Here is a 19,531-nt window from a genome sequence, read left to right on the forward strand (position 1 = left end):
GATGAGAGAGCGGAAGACTGAGAAAGGTTCGTCGGGTAGGTAGAGATCGGGGGGGGGGGAGGTATCGATTACTAGGGCGTTTGGTGAGTTAGACGTCGATGATGATGAAGACAGTGGCTTGGGGCTGGGAGGCGTGCTGTTGGTCTGTTGAAAGGCGTCGATGGTAAGTGGTGGCTGTGTCTGGGTACCTTTTTTCCTCCTGGTAGTGATGGTTTGAGTAGACATATCTTGTGTATCAGGAGTGGGTGAAGTTTGAGTAGCTTGGTCTGTTGTATTAGGATGGGCGGTAGAGTTCTGGTCGGCGGCGGTTATCTTCTGGGTATTGTGAAACGTGGGCTTGGGGGGTGGGTTAGGAAAGGTATGGGGTGGGTGAGGCTTGCGATAAGGTTTTTCTTCTTTGAAATGGTGATAGTCGAGGAAGCAACCGTAGGAGAGGATGAGATCTGCTGTATGTTTAGAAGTTCTGACAACTTTCATGAACGTGGAGGGTGAACCTCTTTTCTTGGACTGGATGCGGTGGACAGCGTGGATCGTAGAATCTGTTGTAGCTAGCAGGGCTTGGAGTATTTCTTCTGGTGTAAAGGATATATGAATGTTCCGGATAAATATAGTGTGGAGACTGGCACTGCTTTTGGGGGGTTGGAAAGTGAAGTTCAGGGTTGGCGAAGGTAGTGGAAATCTTCTAGTAAGCCTCCCTTCCGCAGACGTCGAGTTCGCTCAGGGAATACTCGGGCTTGGGGTTTGAAGTGGCGGATGAAGTTGGCCGTGTCCCGCGGCGAGAAGTCGAGAGGTAAGAGGAACATTACCTACCAGCTATGTTTATAACATAGCCATTGTGTAGCTTTGTGTTTAATTACAAAGAACCATTAATTTAGCGGTAGAGCACTCTAGTAGTTTTGACAATCATATTCGAGTGAATAACCGTGACGAATGCTGGCCTTCTGCTGACGTCAATGTACGAATTGTATAGACAACGACGTCGGAGCAGGTGGACAATGTTCAAACTTTTTGTTTGCACAGAGCACACCAAATATGCAAGATTCAATACACTTATTAAAAGAGTTAGGGGTAACGCGTTATTTAAGTAACTTATCACTGTAATGCTATTACCTTTGTCAATAACGAGGTTTTATAATGCTTTAGATTTTCAATGGGAGTAATAATAATATTACAGTTACTTTTCACAAAAAAAAAAAAAAAGAGTTCGTCTCGTTACCTGCTCTCTGTTGGTAATGCTCTTTTTTCTTCTTCTAAGGCCAAAGAAAATGTCAACTTCTAAATTCTAAGCAAATTAAATATCTAAACTACGTGTCAAATATGTGTTTCCTTTGAGTAACTGTCATGATCAATTTTAGAAGGCAGCTCAAAAAATGGCTATTGTACGAGCTATATCGGCACAGAGGCGTTAGTTTCGTTTTTTAATCTGGCTAATTGTGCGCATGCGCACTGTGCAGCCAAATTAACTGGCTACATACATTGTATGAAAAGCATAGCAAATTTGTTTTGTTTGTTTGTTTGTTGTTAACGCAAAGCTACACAATGGGCTATCTGTGCTGTACACACCACCTAGGACTGAGCCCTAGGCTGGCATAACAGATATTAATAAATAAATTTCCAAACGTATGGTTTAAAACACAACAACAATAAGAACTAGTTACAACAATTGATAGGCAAGTTAAGACAAGAGAAAGACATGTAACGAGTAATATAACACGCTACTTTTTTGTTAACTAATGCGTAAGGACGTAATATTACTTTTTTTGAAGAAACGAGTAATCAGTAACTTGTTTTCAGTAACCGGTGACTAATGCCTATGGTTTTCCCTTCTTCGCAAATTATATTCAAAAGAATATTACTAAAAAGTTAAGCGTTTATACCTATTTACTTAATGTTTCCGTTACTTTGTTAAAAATAAGATATAATTAACTATTTAAATAAATCCACGAAGAGATGTGAAAATATCGTTCACATGCTATTACATCACGTGCTGTGAAGTTGAAAATTTGTCTTTAAACACAATGTTATATATCATTATCTTTCAATCAATCGAGGAACATCAGAATGTCTTACCGTTCGAAAAAATTGTTTTCATAAGAGATACGTGGCAACAATGTTAAATATCAAGTATGAAAAAAAGCACACTTCGGTGAAAATTAACAAAGACATAGCTTTTCCAATTTACAAACGACAAGGAGATTAAAAATAGCTGAGCGAGAGTTCTTATGACAGTTAGCATTCACAACAGACATAGCACGTAGTAATAGACAGTTGAAAACCGTGGAATAATTACAGTGTAAGCTGATTTAAAGTAACATACGGATAATAAACAATGCACAACATATTTAATATATATCTGTTTTTGGCGCCATATTTACACAAAATTACACCCTGTTTCTTACATATTAACTTCGTTTTTTTTTCAAATCTGTATAAGATCTAAGACCTTTAGAATTTAAAAAATGCGAGTCTATTATCTAAAGTGGTACAATTAATATATAATTATCTTATTTTTGTCCGAGGACAATAACAATGAGTCATGCTAATTTTAGCGACATCTATACGCTTGTTTAGGAAGTAGATCAATTAAAGACAATCACGCGGAGTGCGTATTTTATTGTTAAAATATGATGACAAAAAGGAAGTATTACAATTTCCATGCCTCAAAACAGAGAGTCATCAGTGATATATATATATATATATATATATAATTATAGCAGTATCATTGATATATATATGTATATATATATAGATATATACATATTCCAAATAATCACATAAATGTGCATTATTGTTTAGATTATATAAATATGTATATATTAACATTGCTTACGTCACACACACGTCTACCCGGTAACGTGATCGCATGTTCCACGTTATTATAAGATCTAATGGAGTCATGGACAGAAATATAAATCAATCAGCTGTTAAGAATAACATCTTAATGCAACGTAAAATATCTATTAGTACATAAAAATTACCATAAAAGCACGTGAAATATAAGATATAAATTATATCTATACATAAATATTAACATAAAGACACGAAGGGAAACAATCCTTACCTTCACAATGAGAGGCTATCTAACTGAATATTGTTATCTTACTCTTGGAAGCCTGTATTATATCCACAACCTTTATCCCTACCTGAGATATTATCTCAGTGCTTTTTACTTTGTGGTGGAACACGAGATGACTAATATTATTTTACCTACTCAGAGGCGCAACGCAGTGTCTTTGGCGCTTGCGTTGTCATGACAACTGACGTCATATTTACGGCATAGTATCAGCAGACAGAAAAATCAATATAGGCTACTATTTTGCGTTGGGTGGGGTTTTATTGTACAAAGTGAGTCAAAATATTAGGCTACTGATAATTACCGAGATATGTATGTTGAAAAAATACACGATTTTATTATTTTAAATCATCACTTCTTAATAACAAATAATTCAACTTAGTGCACCGCCAATTACTGTTAGCTAAGATATCAGTCATTAAACTAACACACACACACATAACCCCCTGGTGGTCCAGCGGTAACACTGAGGTCTTAAAACGCTAAAATTGTGTTTCAATACTCGCGGTGGGTATAACAGAGATAGTCTTTGTGTAGCTTTGCTCTCAGCAACAAACAAACAAACAAACATACTACCATGTTACAGTATCTGAAATATCAGCTATCTTTCATATTACAGAAATAGAAGGTTTCTACTTGAACACAACTGTGAAAATAATGGAAAACCTAAATATGTACTTTATAAACCATTGCTTTTGTATAGATATCTAGTGTTTATTGGACTAAGCCAACATTTGTCTTTCAAACCACAAATACGAAACTATATTTCTATACATAACCAATGCTGATTGTTGGATGAAACCAACAGTTATCATAAGCCTACAAGCCAGACGTAGAGCGCCATATTTTTATATACACTAGCTGTCTACTTTATTAGAACCCATGTACCCATTCAGACTTAGGCCCGACCTGAGCTGAAGATACAAATTAGATTGAACAGGTGATGTGTCAGATGGTCGCTCCAGCGCTATAAATAACTAGTACAAGCACATTTACAGTCAGTCTAATAAACATGGGGCAAGGTACAGATGCTGTAGGTTTGAAAAGAGGCAAAAAGGGGTGAATTTCTATCGGATGCCACAATGGGTAAGACAATTTCGTTGGTAGGCTGCTTTGGAGAAATTGGTCATTTGAGGTTACTGGAAATGAATAAAAAGGTGAATAAAATGTATGCTGTGAGGGAGAATTATGGCTGTGAATACAGTGACAGACAGAAGAAAAAGGTGGTTAGACAAGATAGTAAAGTCCAACTGTCATCAAACAATAGACCAACTGAAAGACATTCAATGCAGGGTAATCTATGCCCATCAATAACCATATTTTACAAAGAACGTTGCAACAAATGAACTATGGCAGTAGAACATTGCGTAAATCATTGCACTTAGTTACCAACAAGAAAAACTCTTTAAAGGGTATAAAGAGCGCAGACATTGGACTAATTAGAAGTGTTGAAAAGTGGTGTGGTCCAATGAATAACGGTTCCCCCCCTTTTTTTTTGCACAGATGGGAGAAAAGAAATTTGGGAAAAGCCCCCAAAATAACTTGCCCTTCTTGTGTGATCCCAACTATCCAGACTTCTGTGGTGGGTGGGTAGAGAGTCATGGTTATGGCTCTGAAATACTTTGGGCCCCTTCCCCCCTTTAGAAAGCAGAATGAATGCCAAAGCTTACCTCAGCAAAATTTCTGATCAAATCCCTGATGGGGACGACATTGCTTCCATCTACCATACCCAAATTGTGCATACATGGTTTGAGGAACATGACGGAGACTTTAGACATCTTCCATGGCCACCAAAATTCCCGGATCGTAATTCAGTTGAGTAACTATGAGATGAACATGAAAGATACCTCTCTCCATGAATTACGTACAACGTTAATGACTGATTGGGGAGAAAAATCTTTCTGAACATTTTCAAGCATCTTGTGAACTCTTTGCCGCGCCATATCATGGCTGATGTTCTGACAAAAGGTAACCTAACCTATTATCAGGTTTAGGCCCTAATAAATATGTAAATAGCCAGTAATTGTTGGCCCAAACTAGCAGTCGTTTTTCAAACCGTACGCACACACACACATACATAAAAAATCTAGTATTATAAATTATGTTAAGAGTATAGGCGATAAATTCAACAGAATAAGGCAGAATGTACCAAACAATACCGAAATATCAAAAGTGAAATTACAATTCTCAAGAAAATAAGAAATTATATTTATCAAAACAAAACCAAATAAAATCAATCCATTATTGCGCTAGTAACATGTACTTAACAAGAAAATCAAACGTTAAGACCTGCTAAGGTGTCATATTACTAGTAAATACACTACACATATAAATCAATTGACAACAGACTATCTCTAGCTTGTATCAATCTGTTACGGTGTCATATTACTAGTAAATACACTACACATATAAATCAATTGACAACAGACTATCTCTAGCTTGTATCAATCTGTTACGGTGCCATGTTACTAGTAAATACACTACACATGTAAATCAATTGACAATAGACTATCTTTAGCTTGTATCAATCTGTTACGGTGCCATGTTACTAGTAAAGACAGTATACACTTAAATCAATTGACAATAGACTATCTCTAGCTTGTATCAATCTGTTACGGTGCCATGTTACTAGTAAATACACTACACATGTAAATCAATTGACAATAGACTGTCTTTAGCTTGTATCAATCTTCTACGGTGCCATGTTACTAGTAAAGACAGTATACACTTAAATCAATTGAAAAGTAAAAATGCTTTACATTTAAATCAATTGATAAGGTATTAGTTTGTATTAATCTACGAAGGTGACACTTTAGGTCTTTGAACGTAGTACTCGATTTTCTTTATAGTTTTGCCTTTTTAAATATCGGGTCTTTCTGAGATGCCCCCCAGTGGCACAGCGGTATGTCTGTGGAGTTACAACGCTAGAATCCGGGTTCGACACCCGTGGTGGGCAGAGCACAGATAGCCCACTGTGTAGCTTTGTGCTTAATTACAAATAAACAAACAAACTTTATGAGATGATCTTCTTCCCATAAGTTTTGACGCTCGAACTGTGAATACACTCAACCCAAGAAGTAAGCTGTTAATGACGATTACGATTAGAGTCATGAAAATATCCACTTTTTTATATTTTATGAAAAATGTTACTATACACTTAGCACCCACATGTTATGTTCCAAGGGTGCTCTAAGAATAGATACACACACATATGTTTCAGGTTTCTGCACACAGTAAAGCGAAATATATTAATGTACGTTCAGCTAATGAAACACATACTGACTGACCAGCTGTAAACTGTAGTTATGAGCACCATTAGATAACGGACTATAAGTCAGCGGGGTGTATACCTCTTTAGAAGTGAAGAAGTCGTGCGTTTTTTCAAACATCCTTATATCTTTTCATTAGTACTATGGTGATGATTTTTTGTCCCAAACGTCATACGTCTGATGAATCATTACCCTAAAACATTTGGTGACTATTTAACTAAGATCTATCTATATATGGTGACATTTTATTCCGATATGTTTGGAAAGGACATTTGTTCGTAACCTGTACTAGAAGTAGATGTGCTGAAAGAACAAATATGTTTCGTGAACGCCAGACGACCTCCTCTTTAGAATTACTTCTTATTACAGAGAAAGGACGTCAGTATTTACAAATCATTATCTCTGTACGTTAACGATGCTCAGGGTCTGAAGTTTGAATATTTTAGTTTTTGTGAGAGGTTAATCATGCTACAGAAGGGAGAGTCAGGTGCAGAAGTTCAAGGGGAAGAAGGGGGTTTGAACGTATTGCATTGTCAGAGATAAGTCGTGCGGCTATAATAGCTTTGAAATTATGCAGATGTTAAGCTTACGTCATTGTTACTTTTAGCATGAAAATAATGACTTCCCAGTTTTCGGAAAACGTGTCATGCGGACTCTTAATTGGTCTGTTTGTCTCTCTCTCTATCTGTTCCTTGGACAGTCTCTTTCCTTCTGGTGTTCTGTGACTACAGATACATGATTTAGCTAAAACGTTAGCTACCAACATTATAAATTAACGAAATTAGTTTTCACCCACATGAATGAAAGATGCAACTTCAGTGCAGTGGCATAAGTATACCCCCACAGCCCCCGCAATTGGAGAGAGAGGGGCGAAGGGCCTGACAAACTTAATTGCCAACAAGGAGAACATAAATTCGATGACGAGGAACCCACTTTGAGACTTATAATGCTTGGAGACGGCTTGAATGGGTAATGAAGAAAAACTTTAATATAAGTTTAACATAACAGCAAATGTACAATATATGTAGGGGGCCTAGTTACTTTTTATGCGAATGGGGAATTTTTATAGTTATAGTGTTGCTTAAATAAAATGCATAAACAATTACAACAAAATTCTCTTGATGAAAGGTAAAACTGTTTTGTCACACACGATAAGACAAATCAAGTTGTGTTAAAAAAGTCATAATTTGGAATATTTTTTTATTTTGTATACATACACACTAATAAACATGTTTTGTTTTATTAATTTGAGTTGATTCAACATGATTCTTCCTAGTATCTCAGTCATCACTATTTGTCAGATGTCTCCACAAGGAGGCTAATTGAAAATAGAAAATTTTAATCTTACCCTTTTTAAGTCCCTGACAGTGAAAGGGATCATTGTACTGTGTTCGGCTTTATAGAAAACCACGCCCGCAGTGGAAAATGGTGTCGTGCAAACTGTAGAAGAGAAATCATTGTCGAGATAATTACTATAGTCTACCTGTCTTCCGCGTGCACCGGCACAGACGTCTGTATGCATCACCTGGCCTGTGACTGAAGGCCACACAATGGTCAGCAAGCAGCTGTTGCTGAATAGTGGGAGAAAAAAATATTAACACTGAAAAAACACATGATATTTGTGTAAATGACTTCATTCTTGTGAAAAAAGTATAAAAGTTTTTGTATCTAGTTAGCTAATTTTGTTTCGCTGGAAACTTTGAGAAGTTCACTTTATTCATAACTAGCAGAAACCCGCAAGACATTTCCGGTAAAATTAGTATATTCATTGCAACAGCACTTCTTTAAACACAGAATTTCTAGAATAATACAAAATAATTCTAATCGCAGACACCGAAATCTATAAGTCCACTTGTATTTATTAGGCCTAACATTAGTTAAATCTTTATTAAGTAAGGCTTAATTTCGATAAAGAGATAAAATGACCGGAACTTGTGAACGTTTTTTGCTTTAGTTCAATTAGGGCTAAACTTTACCATATTTACTACTAACAATAAATACACTTGTAATGTTATTCTATGGCCTAACGTTAGACCTTTTTTAAAACGTTCCTAAGCTTTTAATATATTGCATGGGCGTCTGCAGAAATTTTTTCAGAAGGGGGGGGGGGTCAAAGCAGTGAAGTGAATAAAATTATGAAGTGAATAAAAAAATCCATATACATATGCTGAATGAATAAATAAAGAATTATGGTTCTCATTTTCCAAGAGGGGGCAAGTGCCCCCTTCCCTCTCCTCCTCCTGCGGACGCCCATGATATGTTGTTATACAAAATATCTACTAAAATATATGCTTTTTGTTTACGTCCGTTAAAATGAAGTGCGCGCGCATTTTCATGACAGACAAAAACTGGTTTTTATTGTTTTAGGTTAAGTAATATAAACATAGACGTTTGTTTTACTGATAACTTTAAGTGTGATTTTCAGTGTATCGCTAGGTTCTAGTAAGGATAGAGGTTTACTGTGTTAGTACAAGTGTGGAACAACTCTGTTGATAGCAGCTTACTATAAAGATGATCTATCATGTATTCGTGTATGTGTTAGCATCTATCATCCAGAGTTGGCTGACTCGATTATCGTAATATGTTATGGTAACTGGAAATGTCCGAAGGTGTACATGGGTTATTTTGTTTTAGGATTTTTGCCTGAGAAGGAAAATAAAAACATTCTGAAATAGGGCACATTTACACTTTTTTTTTACAGACCTTGACTTTTAATTTAAAGACAAAAGTACTTAACCAGTTAAATGAATTCAATTATTACCTTCCACAAAGCAGGGAGTGAAGTTAGCATCTAATGTACAATGAAATCATTAGAGATTTAATAACAAAAGAAAGAAGAAAGAGAAGGAACATAATATAACATTGTTCTTTGTACAATTTTTGCTTCCTTAATGGGTACTCTCAGATAGTTTAGTATAACTACGGGGATATTAGTTGATAAACTCTAGTATAGTTATGGGGATAGTAGTTGACGAAGGTATTTTAGTTGATAAACTGCAGTATAACTACGGGGATATTAGTTGATAAACTCTAGTAAAACTACTGGGCTTGTTACTTGATAAGATCTAGTATAGTTAATGAACTTCTTATTTTGAAACTGTACATTCCAGTTATTAATAGGGTTCTAAGTTGATAAGATGTGGTATAATTACTAGACTGTTTTGTTGATAAGATCTAGTATAATTAATGAACTTGTTATTTTGAAACTGTACATTCCAGTTATTAATAGGGTTCTAAGTTGATAAGATGTGGTATAATTACTAGACTGTTTTGTTGATAAGATCTAGTATAATTAATGAACTTGTTATTTTGAAACTGTACATTCCACTTGTTAATAGGGTTCTAAGTTGATAAAATGAGGTATAATTACTAGACTGTTATGTTGATAAGATCTAATAAGCCTAAAATTTATGGGTAAAATCTTGTTAATTGCAGTTTTCCTCCTTTCTTCTTAACTTGTCCCTTGCGAATTCAAAATCAGAGACGCGTTAAAACAGAATTTCAAATGTAATTTTTGCCTCCCACAAGTCATTGCCCAAGGGCCCATTTTTTTTCTAAACCAGGACACGTTATTTCGCTGGTTACTGGTAGAAGAGCCGAAAATCGAAGACAGTACTTCTGAATTGACATTTTTCTCTCTCTCAGTCGGATTGTGCAAGTGTGAAGTAACTTGTTTCTTTTATCCTTTTACATGTTGTTGGTCATCGATTCAGAAAAGAGAATGTTGGGTATACAATGAATGTGAATTTTACTTCAGTTAAAGAGGCTTGAATCACCACAGCTGAAAAATTTCCACTATTTAATAAAGGCATCGTAGTAAACTAAATAGTTAGCTGTGAAAGATCCTCAGACGGTTTGAAATGGCGGGGTTTTCGTCAACTTAAATCTTATATTATCCCAAGTGTTTAATCAATTGTCAAATTTTTTGTCAGTAGTTTTTGTATTGAATACATATGAATTTACTGTATAACAAATGCTTAAGTTATGCTAGTGCGTGATGGGTGCCATATTTTGCCAGTTGGGAATTTACTAGTTTTGATCTTCGCCAACCTCTGATGTACCAAGAAACTTTATTTCAGGTTTGGTGCTCAAACGATTGGAGCATGCTTAAAACACGATATCATTTTTAAGACACCACATTTTGCTTCGCCATGTCACAGAACAATAAATACTCACTGTGAACGGGGATTAACAAATCAGTGAAAAAACCACAGCAAACTGAACAAACTGTCAGAAGTCCAATATTACTAATTGCTGTACGCGATATTGTGTTCTTTTATTATTATTAACAAATCAGTTCCGATAAAACACAAGAGATATTCTAGTTCTAATTAGAGGTTAATCTGACATGTAAACAACAACTGTGTAATGGAGATGATTTTATTTTTTTAGCTAGAGAGAGCGAGATAAATACAACATACATAAAATTAGTTAAAAGTACTTACTTGAAATTTACTCAGTATTTTCTAAAAACAATTGTAACTTCACCAAAAATGTTGTCTCACGATTAACAAGGTTAAATACAAGTCAACATGTATTCAAATCCAACTTGATGTTGGAACATTGAAAAGGATGTTGTTTGTTGTTTGTAATTAAGCACAAAGCTACACAATGGACTATCTGTGCTCTGCACACCACAGGTATCGAAACCCGGATTCTAGCGTTGTAAGTCCGCATAAGTAATGAAAGATAAGATTAGAAAGTGAGAATTAAAGGCTCGTACATACTTTAGATAAAAAAAAAATCATGTTTTTAGTTGATCTTATATAATCCTATGCTAAGTTTTTCGCTCTAGCAATGCAAATGGATTATTAATAATGCAAAATGAATAACAGAAAAAAAACATTTTGTTCATACTGACAGCAATCACCAGCAATTTAAGGCTACAAAAATTAATGGACTTTTTTTGCGTCGGAATAGTCATTCATAAATAAGACTTGTCGTTCCAATCAACTTGCACCATCTTCTTGCCATTCCTTTTCAGCGCCCCCCAGTGGCACAGTGGTATGTTTTACTCAAGCATTGAGAAGGTTCGACTTATCTAAAGGCAATTAAAATATATATATTTTGTTTCATCCCTTCCCGCCCTTATTTTTCTATTATACGATCAGCAAGCATAGTTTAATGTTTGGTATTCATTATATCATGTGATCCATCATTGTTTAGTGCATTTATGCCCAATATTAGGGATAACTGACACACACGTGTTCGCTACTCTACTACCAGGTATTTTGTTATCTTAACCGAAGTGTACACGATTCTGTTAGAAAAATCAAGAAAACGTAACGTGGCCATAATTTTATTTAGGAGTACCGAGAAAGTAGAGACCATGGCTCGAAGTGAGGGGACCCTGGAGAAGACATGGGGGAAACTGGTTAAGAGAAGGAGGCTCATATACCAATTCTTTTCCAGGGTCTATGATAGCTCTCGGCTCCCCGATTCTGTTATCGGGTGAGTTTTTATTAGATACATACAAAGGCGACCTTACTAAGCCACTGCAGGACCTAAGGCAACATAAAAAGTGCGAAGCCCCTCATAATATTTGGCATTTACAAATAATAATATAATATTTTCACTAATAGGCCGCCGCATATTTTGGGGTTTTGCAGCTCTCGATGTAAGAATCACTCATTCATAAAAATGTTTATGAAGATTCCTGCTAACGAAGAGTCTAAGGAAACTACCTGGCCTTTATACCAGTTTTGATTAGAGGATATAAGGTTATGTTATCAAAAATATTTTTGTAGTTATAGAGTGCTGTAATGCTGGCTTGGCTTAGTAAACGTAAAGAACTGTGCCATTAGTAAGTTCTGGTAGTGGCAGAAAAGTGTTGTTTTAATTCAGTTTAAATGGACTCTACAGGACTTAATAAACCATGTGGATGTTACGTGTGGCTTTGTAATCGTTGTCAATGGAGACCATTACAAGTTTACTCTCACAGAAATGATTATTTTGTAACTACGAAACGTTTAAGGTTATCAGTTTTTAAGTTAGATTCTGCAGCACTTGGGAGGACTAAAATTTGTTTGTTTTCGGATATTCGCGCAAAGCTACTCCAGGATCATCTGTACTAGCTGTCCGTAGTTTTAAGGTGATAGACTACAGGGAAGGCGGATATTCAACAGCACTCTCCGTCAACTCTTGGACTAACTTTGTCTGACCGAATAGTGGGATTTGACCGTCACCCTTACAATGCATCCATGGCCAAAAATAAAAGTATAGAACACTATATGTTTTTGCGGAAACGGGACGCGAACATCCAGCGTGCTAACCACTTGACCACACTTGAACATTGCAGAATGATGTATTCGCTTAATCAAAACCACGACTGAAAGCCGTGTAGTAATGCAGACATTTCTTCCGACTCTTAGTTGCTTTAAAGCATTTTAAAACTTTCTAAACGCATAAATGACTTTGCACTTCGAAACAGGACAGCAACCTTGTAACATTCTAAAAAGTCCAAAGACAACATCAGGTCGCGTTGTTGAAGGTAGAAGAATTCGTTTTTTACCGCTGATCTACCGAGTCGTAGGTAAGAAAAAAAAGCAGCAAACTTCGTTAAAATCAAGGTAAAAACTAGGTTATAGATAATGTCTGATCAAAGCAAACTACCTACATAGATTAGAATTAAATGTTAATCCAATGAATAATGAAATAAATTTAATGTGCCGCTCTAAATAGGAGTATACAATCTTAAAAAACAAAATGTTTATAATGATTCATCAGTTGGGTACCCTTGTTGTTATCGACATTTTCGGCCGTAATCCCAATAATATCTTATGAAATTCGGTCAGCTCAGGAGATTCATGCTAGTCTTAAATCCATTTACGAAGCTAACGATACAGAATCATTCCCATAATAAAATAACAATTTAATAAATAAATAAGTATACGTATATTAGACATTTAACCAATACTGTTAAAGAAACTAACATTGAGGAAAGAAAGGAAAATTACTTACTAACAGAAAAATAGAAAATACAAGAACATACAATCGAATCTTAATTATATCAAAACACTGAAATTACTGTAACTTTATAGAAAAAAAACAACTTATAAACATTTTATATTTGAAATCAACTATCAGTAGAAAATAAAAAAACAACCAATTTTTTTCACGAAATTAAATAATTGTTATATTTAGGATAACTAAGGCAATTAGCGTTAAAGTAATGTTTAGTGTATGATTATTTGAATGTCTGAATTGAAAACAAGGTTCAGCTGTAGCAGTATTTGTGTTTGTTAGCAGATGTTTAATTGTAATGTTGGTAAGAAATTACTATAATAAAATGTGCAATACTGTAGTGTTGATTCAGTCTAATATGGAATACATATTCATTTTATTTCCAAGGATTACAGTGATAACGTTTACAGGACTGTTTGTAAGGATTACTATAAAATGTACAGGACTGTAGTTTTGCTTTACCCTAATTGTGGATGCATTATCTATATGTTTGTAAGTATTGTTATGGTAAAATGTGCAGGACGATAGTGTTTGTTAGATTAGCCTAACTATAGATACATCATCCTTAAGTTTGTACTACGACAAAATGTGCAGGACTATCGTTGGGGTTTAACTTTGTTGTGGATACATCATCCTTAAATTTGTAAGTATTATTATAGAAAATATATAGGACTGTCGTGTAGATTTAGTCTAATTGTGAATACATAATCCTTAGGTTTATAACTATTATTGACGTAAAACGTACAAGCTTGTAGTGTTAGTTTAATAGCGGATGCATGCTTATTCTAATGGTGAGCTTCAGTAGAATAGTGCTAATAGTGTTCTAGTGGTGGATGTAATTTCGTTGTTTCAGCAAAAAATAAACAGTTCATATAGTTTAAATAACAAACCTAATAAACTGTTTTATACTGTGGCGTTGATGAGATCAGAAAGTTGGTGTAACATGATTATGTTCAATGGTAAGATTTGGGACAACGTGTAAGGTTTTAACTTGCTATGATATGGAAGTTGCAAGGAGAAATATTCTAATTAGCGAAATTTTAATGAATGTAAATGTTTTATAAAACCGACAAATTACACTCAATGGAACATAAAAAACAACACTCAAAGCGGAAGTTCATGCAATTCTACATGCAGGAATTATGGGTTATTATAAATTAAACTGTCTATCTTTTATTAATCTCACCTGTTTGTCTGTCATCGGAAGTCAAATCATAGGCATGTTTATTTTGTCATATAAGACTCGAATCAAAGTTAACGTATCTTTGAATATCAAATCAACATAATGTGACTAGAAAAGGTAGCATCTGGTTTCCAGGTATTTGAAACAACAGATATTATCCGGAAGTGAACTACAATAGAAACTATGGAACATCACTTCCTATTGTTCTTTTCTCCGCCACCTTCATTAACATACTAATGTAGATTTGACATCCTAATTATTATTCTGTTTTATTTTGTTTGAATGCTGGGACTTCTTAAGTGTCATTCGTTATTTGAAATGTATCATTATGTAACTAAACGAAACATGTTGTATCTTAGACCGTTGAGAGGGGACTTTTATTGTGAAATTATACGATGCGAAACACAGAAATAAAGAATATATTTAGAAAGTTAAACCCAACAGCTATTGTTTAACTAGCCAGTGATATAACATGAGAGGATCCTGTTACAAATACAATCAGGGACGACGTTGCTACCTATGAGTAGGATTCCAGGCTGAGCTCAGGAAATAATTAGTTTTATTGAAAAGCGGACACTAAACTTTTGGACCAAATTATGGAGTTTTATTTGTAAAAGAGGATGCATGCTCGCTTGGAAACGTGATATATTTGTTACATGCATTACGTTAGGAATCAAGTACAGAGGCTACGAAATACAAAAAAAAAAGTTGTATAATACTTTATACAACTACTTCGTTTGGTGCTCTAACAAGCACTCAGCGACTACCTATGAATACAACACCAAGTACATCCCGTGGTGGGCAGAGCATAGATAGCCCATTGTGTAGCTTTACGCTTAGCAACGAACAAAACAAAACCAAATACATCATACTATATAGATAGTACGCCTAAATTTCAATTCTGTCATCCGAAAATTATCTATTGTTTGAGTGCTGTTTCTTTTCTTTTGTCCAAAATAAAATTTAATGCACGTGTTGTTCCATATCCCTAAATTATAATCAGTTGGTGAAATGTGTCAATAAAGACGAAACATAAACATATCTATTCCAATGTGCACATCATAGGAGCAGCATATACTGAGCTGTAATAACAAACGTACACGTATGTGTAAGTACGTATAGTTATGGTCATAATAACACTTAAAGAAAAACGCTGCACAAATGTATGTATTTAATATGACAAATAACTTTAGTGACGTATACACCATTTGTATGTTGAACATTTTGTATACAAGACAGCCATATACGCGTACAAACGCTTCATAAACGTCTGTATATCACTATCTATATATTGTCAGGTCTGTGTTCGTTTGTTAATTTTTCGTAGAAATTCTTTCGGAGAAACTTCAGCGATACAGGTCTTTTTTTTAAATAAAACTAGTTTATTCTTTCTCAATTCAACTTTGCAATACATTTAATTTCCACAGTCACTTTAACTTAAACACACGTATAATTCACAACGAACGATTCACGCACATTACTTACTACCGCACTTGACTCAATTGTCCGTCTCTATCTCTGCCTGTCTGCAATTATCTTTTATGCCGTCACTTCATTTGCCGGCTTATATACATATATATATATATATATATAAATATAGAGGGCGCGTACAGAAGACTAGAGTTGCCACGAACAGACATGATCCTTCTAGAATCTCATGACGTGTTACTAGAGTCACGTGACTTCCGTTGTTGTAACAATATGTATCTATCAATATCTGTTATATCACCCTGTCTTTTCCTACAATAACCACAATGCTGAATGTATGGGGTATCGTTTAAAAGATGATTTTCCCATATCTGTAATCAAAAAACAAGACATCAAACATTTTTTTTTTCTGATTATATTGCACTAACTGTATCAAGTCGCCAAGTTATAGGCATAAACTCTACGACAGGTTTAATTTTCTAACAGATGTAAATCTACAACTGATATCCTCTATCATAATGAAAATACAGAAACTGAACAATTTATATTCTCCAAATCATTCTATAGGCATGTACTAAACAATCAATCAAATATATTAGTTATGTATAAATCTTATTATTACTTTGTAAAAAATAAATTATGCCATACAAATGCTTTCATTCATCCTCAAAAAAATGTCTGATGTAGGCCTAAGGCCGAAACGAAACAATTATTATTTTTTCACAAAGTAATAATTCCGTAAATATCCTGTCTGAAAGCTTCTAACGCTAAAAACCGTGTTTCGGTCCCCGTGGTGAGCACAACACAGATAGCTCATTGTGTAGCTTTGCCCTTAATAACAAACTGTACACATTTACGTATTATTATATTTTTTTTTTCATTTGGGCTTCAACTATATGAAACCTGGGAAAGTCAATATTTATTATGATAAAAAAAAGTCGTTGCTATAGTAAAATTCTTGAAATGTATTGCTAATTTTACATGCATATTTACAGGAACAGTAAGGGGAGCAGTGTTTAATAAATTAAGGTAACTTGCATCTCTGCAAGATTTTCATAAGAGTAATATATATCGGGAGAATGGGACCTTTGGTGGATCTCTTGATTTTGGAGATGACGAGCCACGTTTTGAATCCGTGTGATACCATACAATATTCCCCGTACTTATAGTTTTAGGTGGTAGGGTGCTTCTGATTGGCTGCTTTCCATTTTATTAGTAGATCAAGATTAGGGATAGTCTTAGTAGCTTTGCCTTAAACGCAAAATAGATCATGGCACATCATTTTCTTTAATATCTGTTTCAACAATATGTTTGTAAAAGTTTTGATCTTGGTTAATCTGCCCACTTTCCTTTGTGAAGTGTAACGGTAACTAAGCCTAGAAATATCCAAAACATGTTGCCCTTGAAATTCACCTGGTAATAAATTTGCAGACGATATAAATAATCATTGTACGTTCATGTGCTTTTCAGTTGACAACAAATCTCATCGTTGCTACCACCCATTAGTTATTATAATAATCGTCTAGAAATAAAGTGACCATGTTTTTCTTGGCATTTCCTTGTAACTTCTAAAAATGCATGAACGTGATAAGCCGAGGGCCGAAGGCCCGAGGCGTTGTAAGAATGGCCGGGGTCTGGGGCCGCCAGTATAGTACTAAAAATAGACATGAATTTAACCAACAGAATTTATGGTAATTAAGCCTAATTAATAATAAGTTATAATAAGTGAACTATCATAGTTTACACACAGAAACTGTAACATTTATTGCAATAGCGGATTTGTAACGTAACATAATGTAAGATAACTATTTTGACAGTATCTTGATTATTTTGAAGAGGAGGTAATTGCGGTGGCATGGTATTTATCTGAAGAATGTATCTTCTTCAGTACTCCAGGATTTGATGCAAGTTTTTCACTGAATGCTTCACATGACAATTCCATGTTTGTTTTCACTAATAAAATGGCTTGTATTATGTCCACTTGTATTTCTTGTCTACAAATTTCTTCTGCAGACTATGCGAAAAGTATGATTGTGGCCAACAGCATGATAGACATATGTACCTTCATAAACAGCCAAGTCGTATTCGGCTTTTGACGGCTCCAGTTTATGAAAATAGTTTGTCAAACAACCCGACTGAGATTTACCAAACAATGCATTCTCGTGTTTCTTTGCTTGGAGATGGCCTGTAATCGCAGTCCTTCCGCCACTCGCTATCGAAGAAGTCTAAACTACACACGGTATATTTTAGTACAGTTGTAACTTCAGAGTTAACCAGTTGAATAAATGGAAATTCAGCTCTTAATGAGTCACTAAAATTACACTTTCGCTTCTTTGAAAACACGCTTAACCTGAGAGTAGACTTGAGATAATTTTAATCATGCAATAAAACACTGAAGGAAGGCAAAACAATGCTGTACCGCTACTAAAGCAGAGATTAAGCATGAGCACATGTACACATTACGTGTGTAAAGCGCAAGTAAACAGAACTACATGTACAGTCAGCTGGCGCCAAATGTTAAGAAAAAAGGTCGAGATTGTAATGATATAATGTAAGTTGTATGTTAATGTAATATTAATGTAAATGTATTATATCCAGAGAGTATACATTACTGTTGTGACACTGCTAACTCGTGTTGTTGTAAATATTATTACAGAGATGAGAGAGGGAGACTCGTTATGATAATATGAATTGTTGAAAGATTTTACAATTTACATTCAAACTTTCTACCAATTGAATTAATAAAATATTTATTAGACCAAAATAAATATAAATTTCAAATTGCGTGGATTTATTTACGAAATCGGGGACAAAATCTGTCCGGGACATAAGTCTTATTTTTGGGACTGTCCTCAATTTTCGGGGACAAATGGTCACCTTAGTCTAGAAACTTCAAATATCGTTAACTTACTATCATCTTAATATAACAGAAACATTAACAGCATTTGGACTGTATTTTTTTATTGACTTTTCCTGCCTTGTGTGCTTGATTTTGAGACAATGTTTCAGGTGGCTCCATGCTGATCTTATCAACATATTCCAAATAAAACCTAATACAAAGACTGAAGTCCGTAAAAGAATACTGTTCACATGTGTTATGTATTAGAATTTCAAATGGTCTGAAATTGAGTTAAATGATAAAGTTAAATCTAGTAGTTAAGTAAAAGCCGATATATAGGCAGTTTAACACAAATGTGTTTTAATATACACGCAACAATACAATTTACAATAAGTTATTACAAACAATGATTTATAAACAAAAGTTTCACAAACTTACAAGTAATATAAAGACTTCTTTCTAATTTGGAACTTCCTTGATATATTATCGAGGGTTCACGATGAGCGAGTTGATTACGGGTTGATATAGGTACAATTCACTTAGTAAGGAGCTTGCTGGCCCTGTAGTTCTTGCTGATCATACGCCTATTACAGATTGAGTTTCCACCGATGACATTAGGTAATGTTTTCGTAAAAGTATTAATGTCCCATGTGAATCTACTGAAGGTAAATGAGTTGTAATGTTCGGATTCTGTAAATGTTCCTGGTCAAGTAGCTGAAGTTTTCCGATTGATAAGCGTTATAACAATCACAGTTATAGCTTCCGAAGTTTATAGC

General features: G+C 34.7%; 1 protein-coding gene across 2 annotated transcripts in view; it reads left to right on the forward strand.

Annotated features, from left to right (window-relative positions):
- Window positions 1–419: 419 nt before the first annotated feature.
- The window catches only part of LOC106465635 (toxin-like protein 14), a 32,314-nt gene continuing 13,202 nt past the window's right edge, over window positions 420–19,531 (forward strand). The window contains exon 1 of one of the 2 annotated variants that reach the window (XM_022393571.1): window positions 420–790. In XM_022393571.1, the coding sequence (XP_022249279.1) occupies window positions 754–790 (37 nt within the window). In that variant the 5' untranslated portion in view covers window positions 420–753. Of the gene's footprint in view, window positions 791–13,931; window positions 13,949–19,531 lie in introns of those variants that run through there. The other variant, XM_022393569.1, reaches the window with a different exon arrangement.

The sequence above is a fragment of the Limulus polyphemus genome, unplaced genomic scaffold (assembly GCF_000517525.1).
Source record: "Limulus polyphemus unplaced genomic scaffold, Limulus_polyphemus-2.1.2 Scaffold2006, whole genome shotgun sequence".
NCBI classification, from domain to species: domain Eukaryota; kingdom Metazoa; phylum Arthropoda; class Merostomata; order Xiphosura; family Limulidae; genus Limulus; species Limulus polyphemus.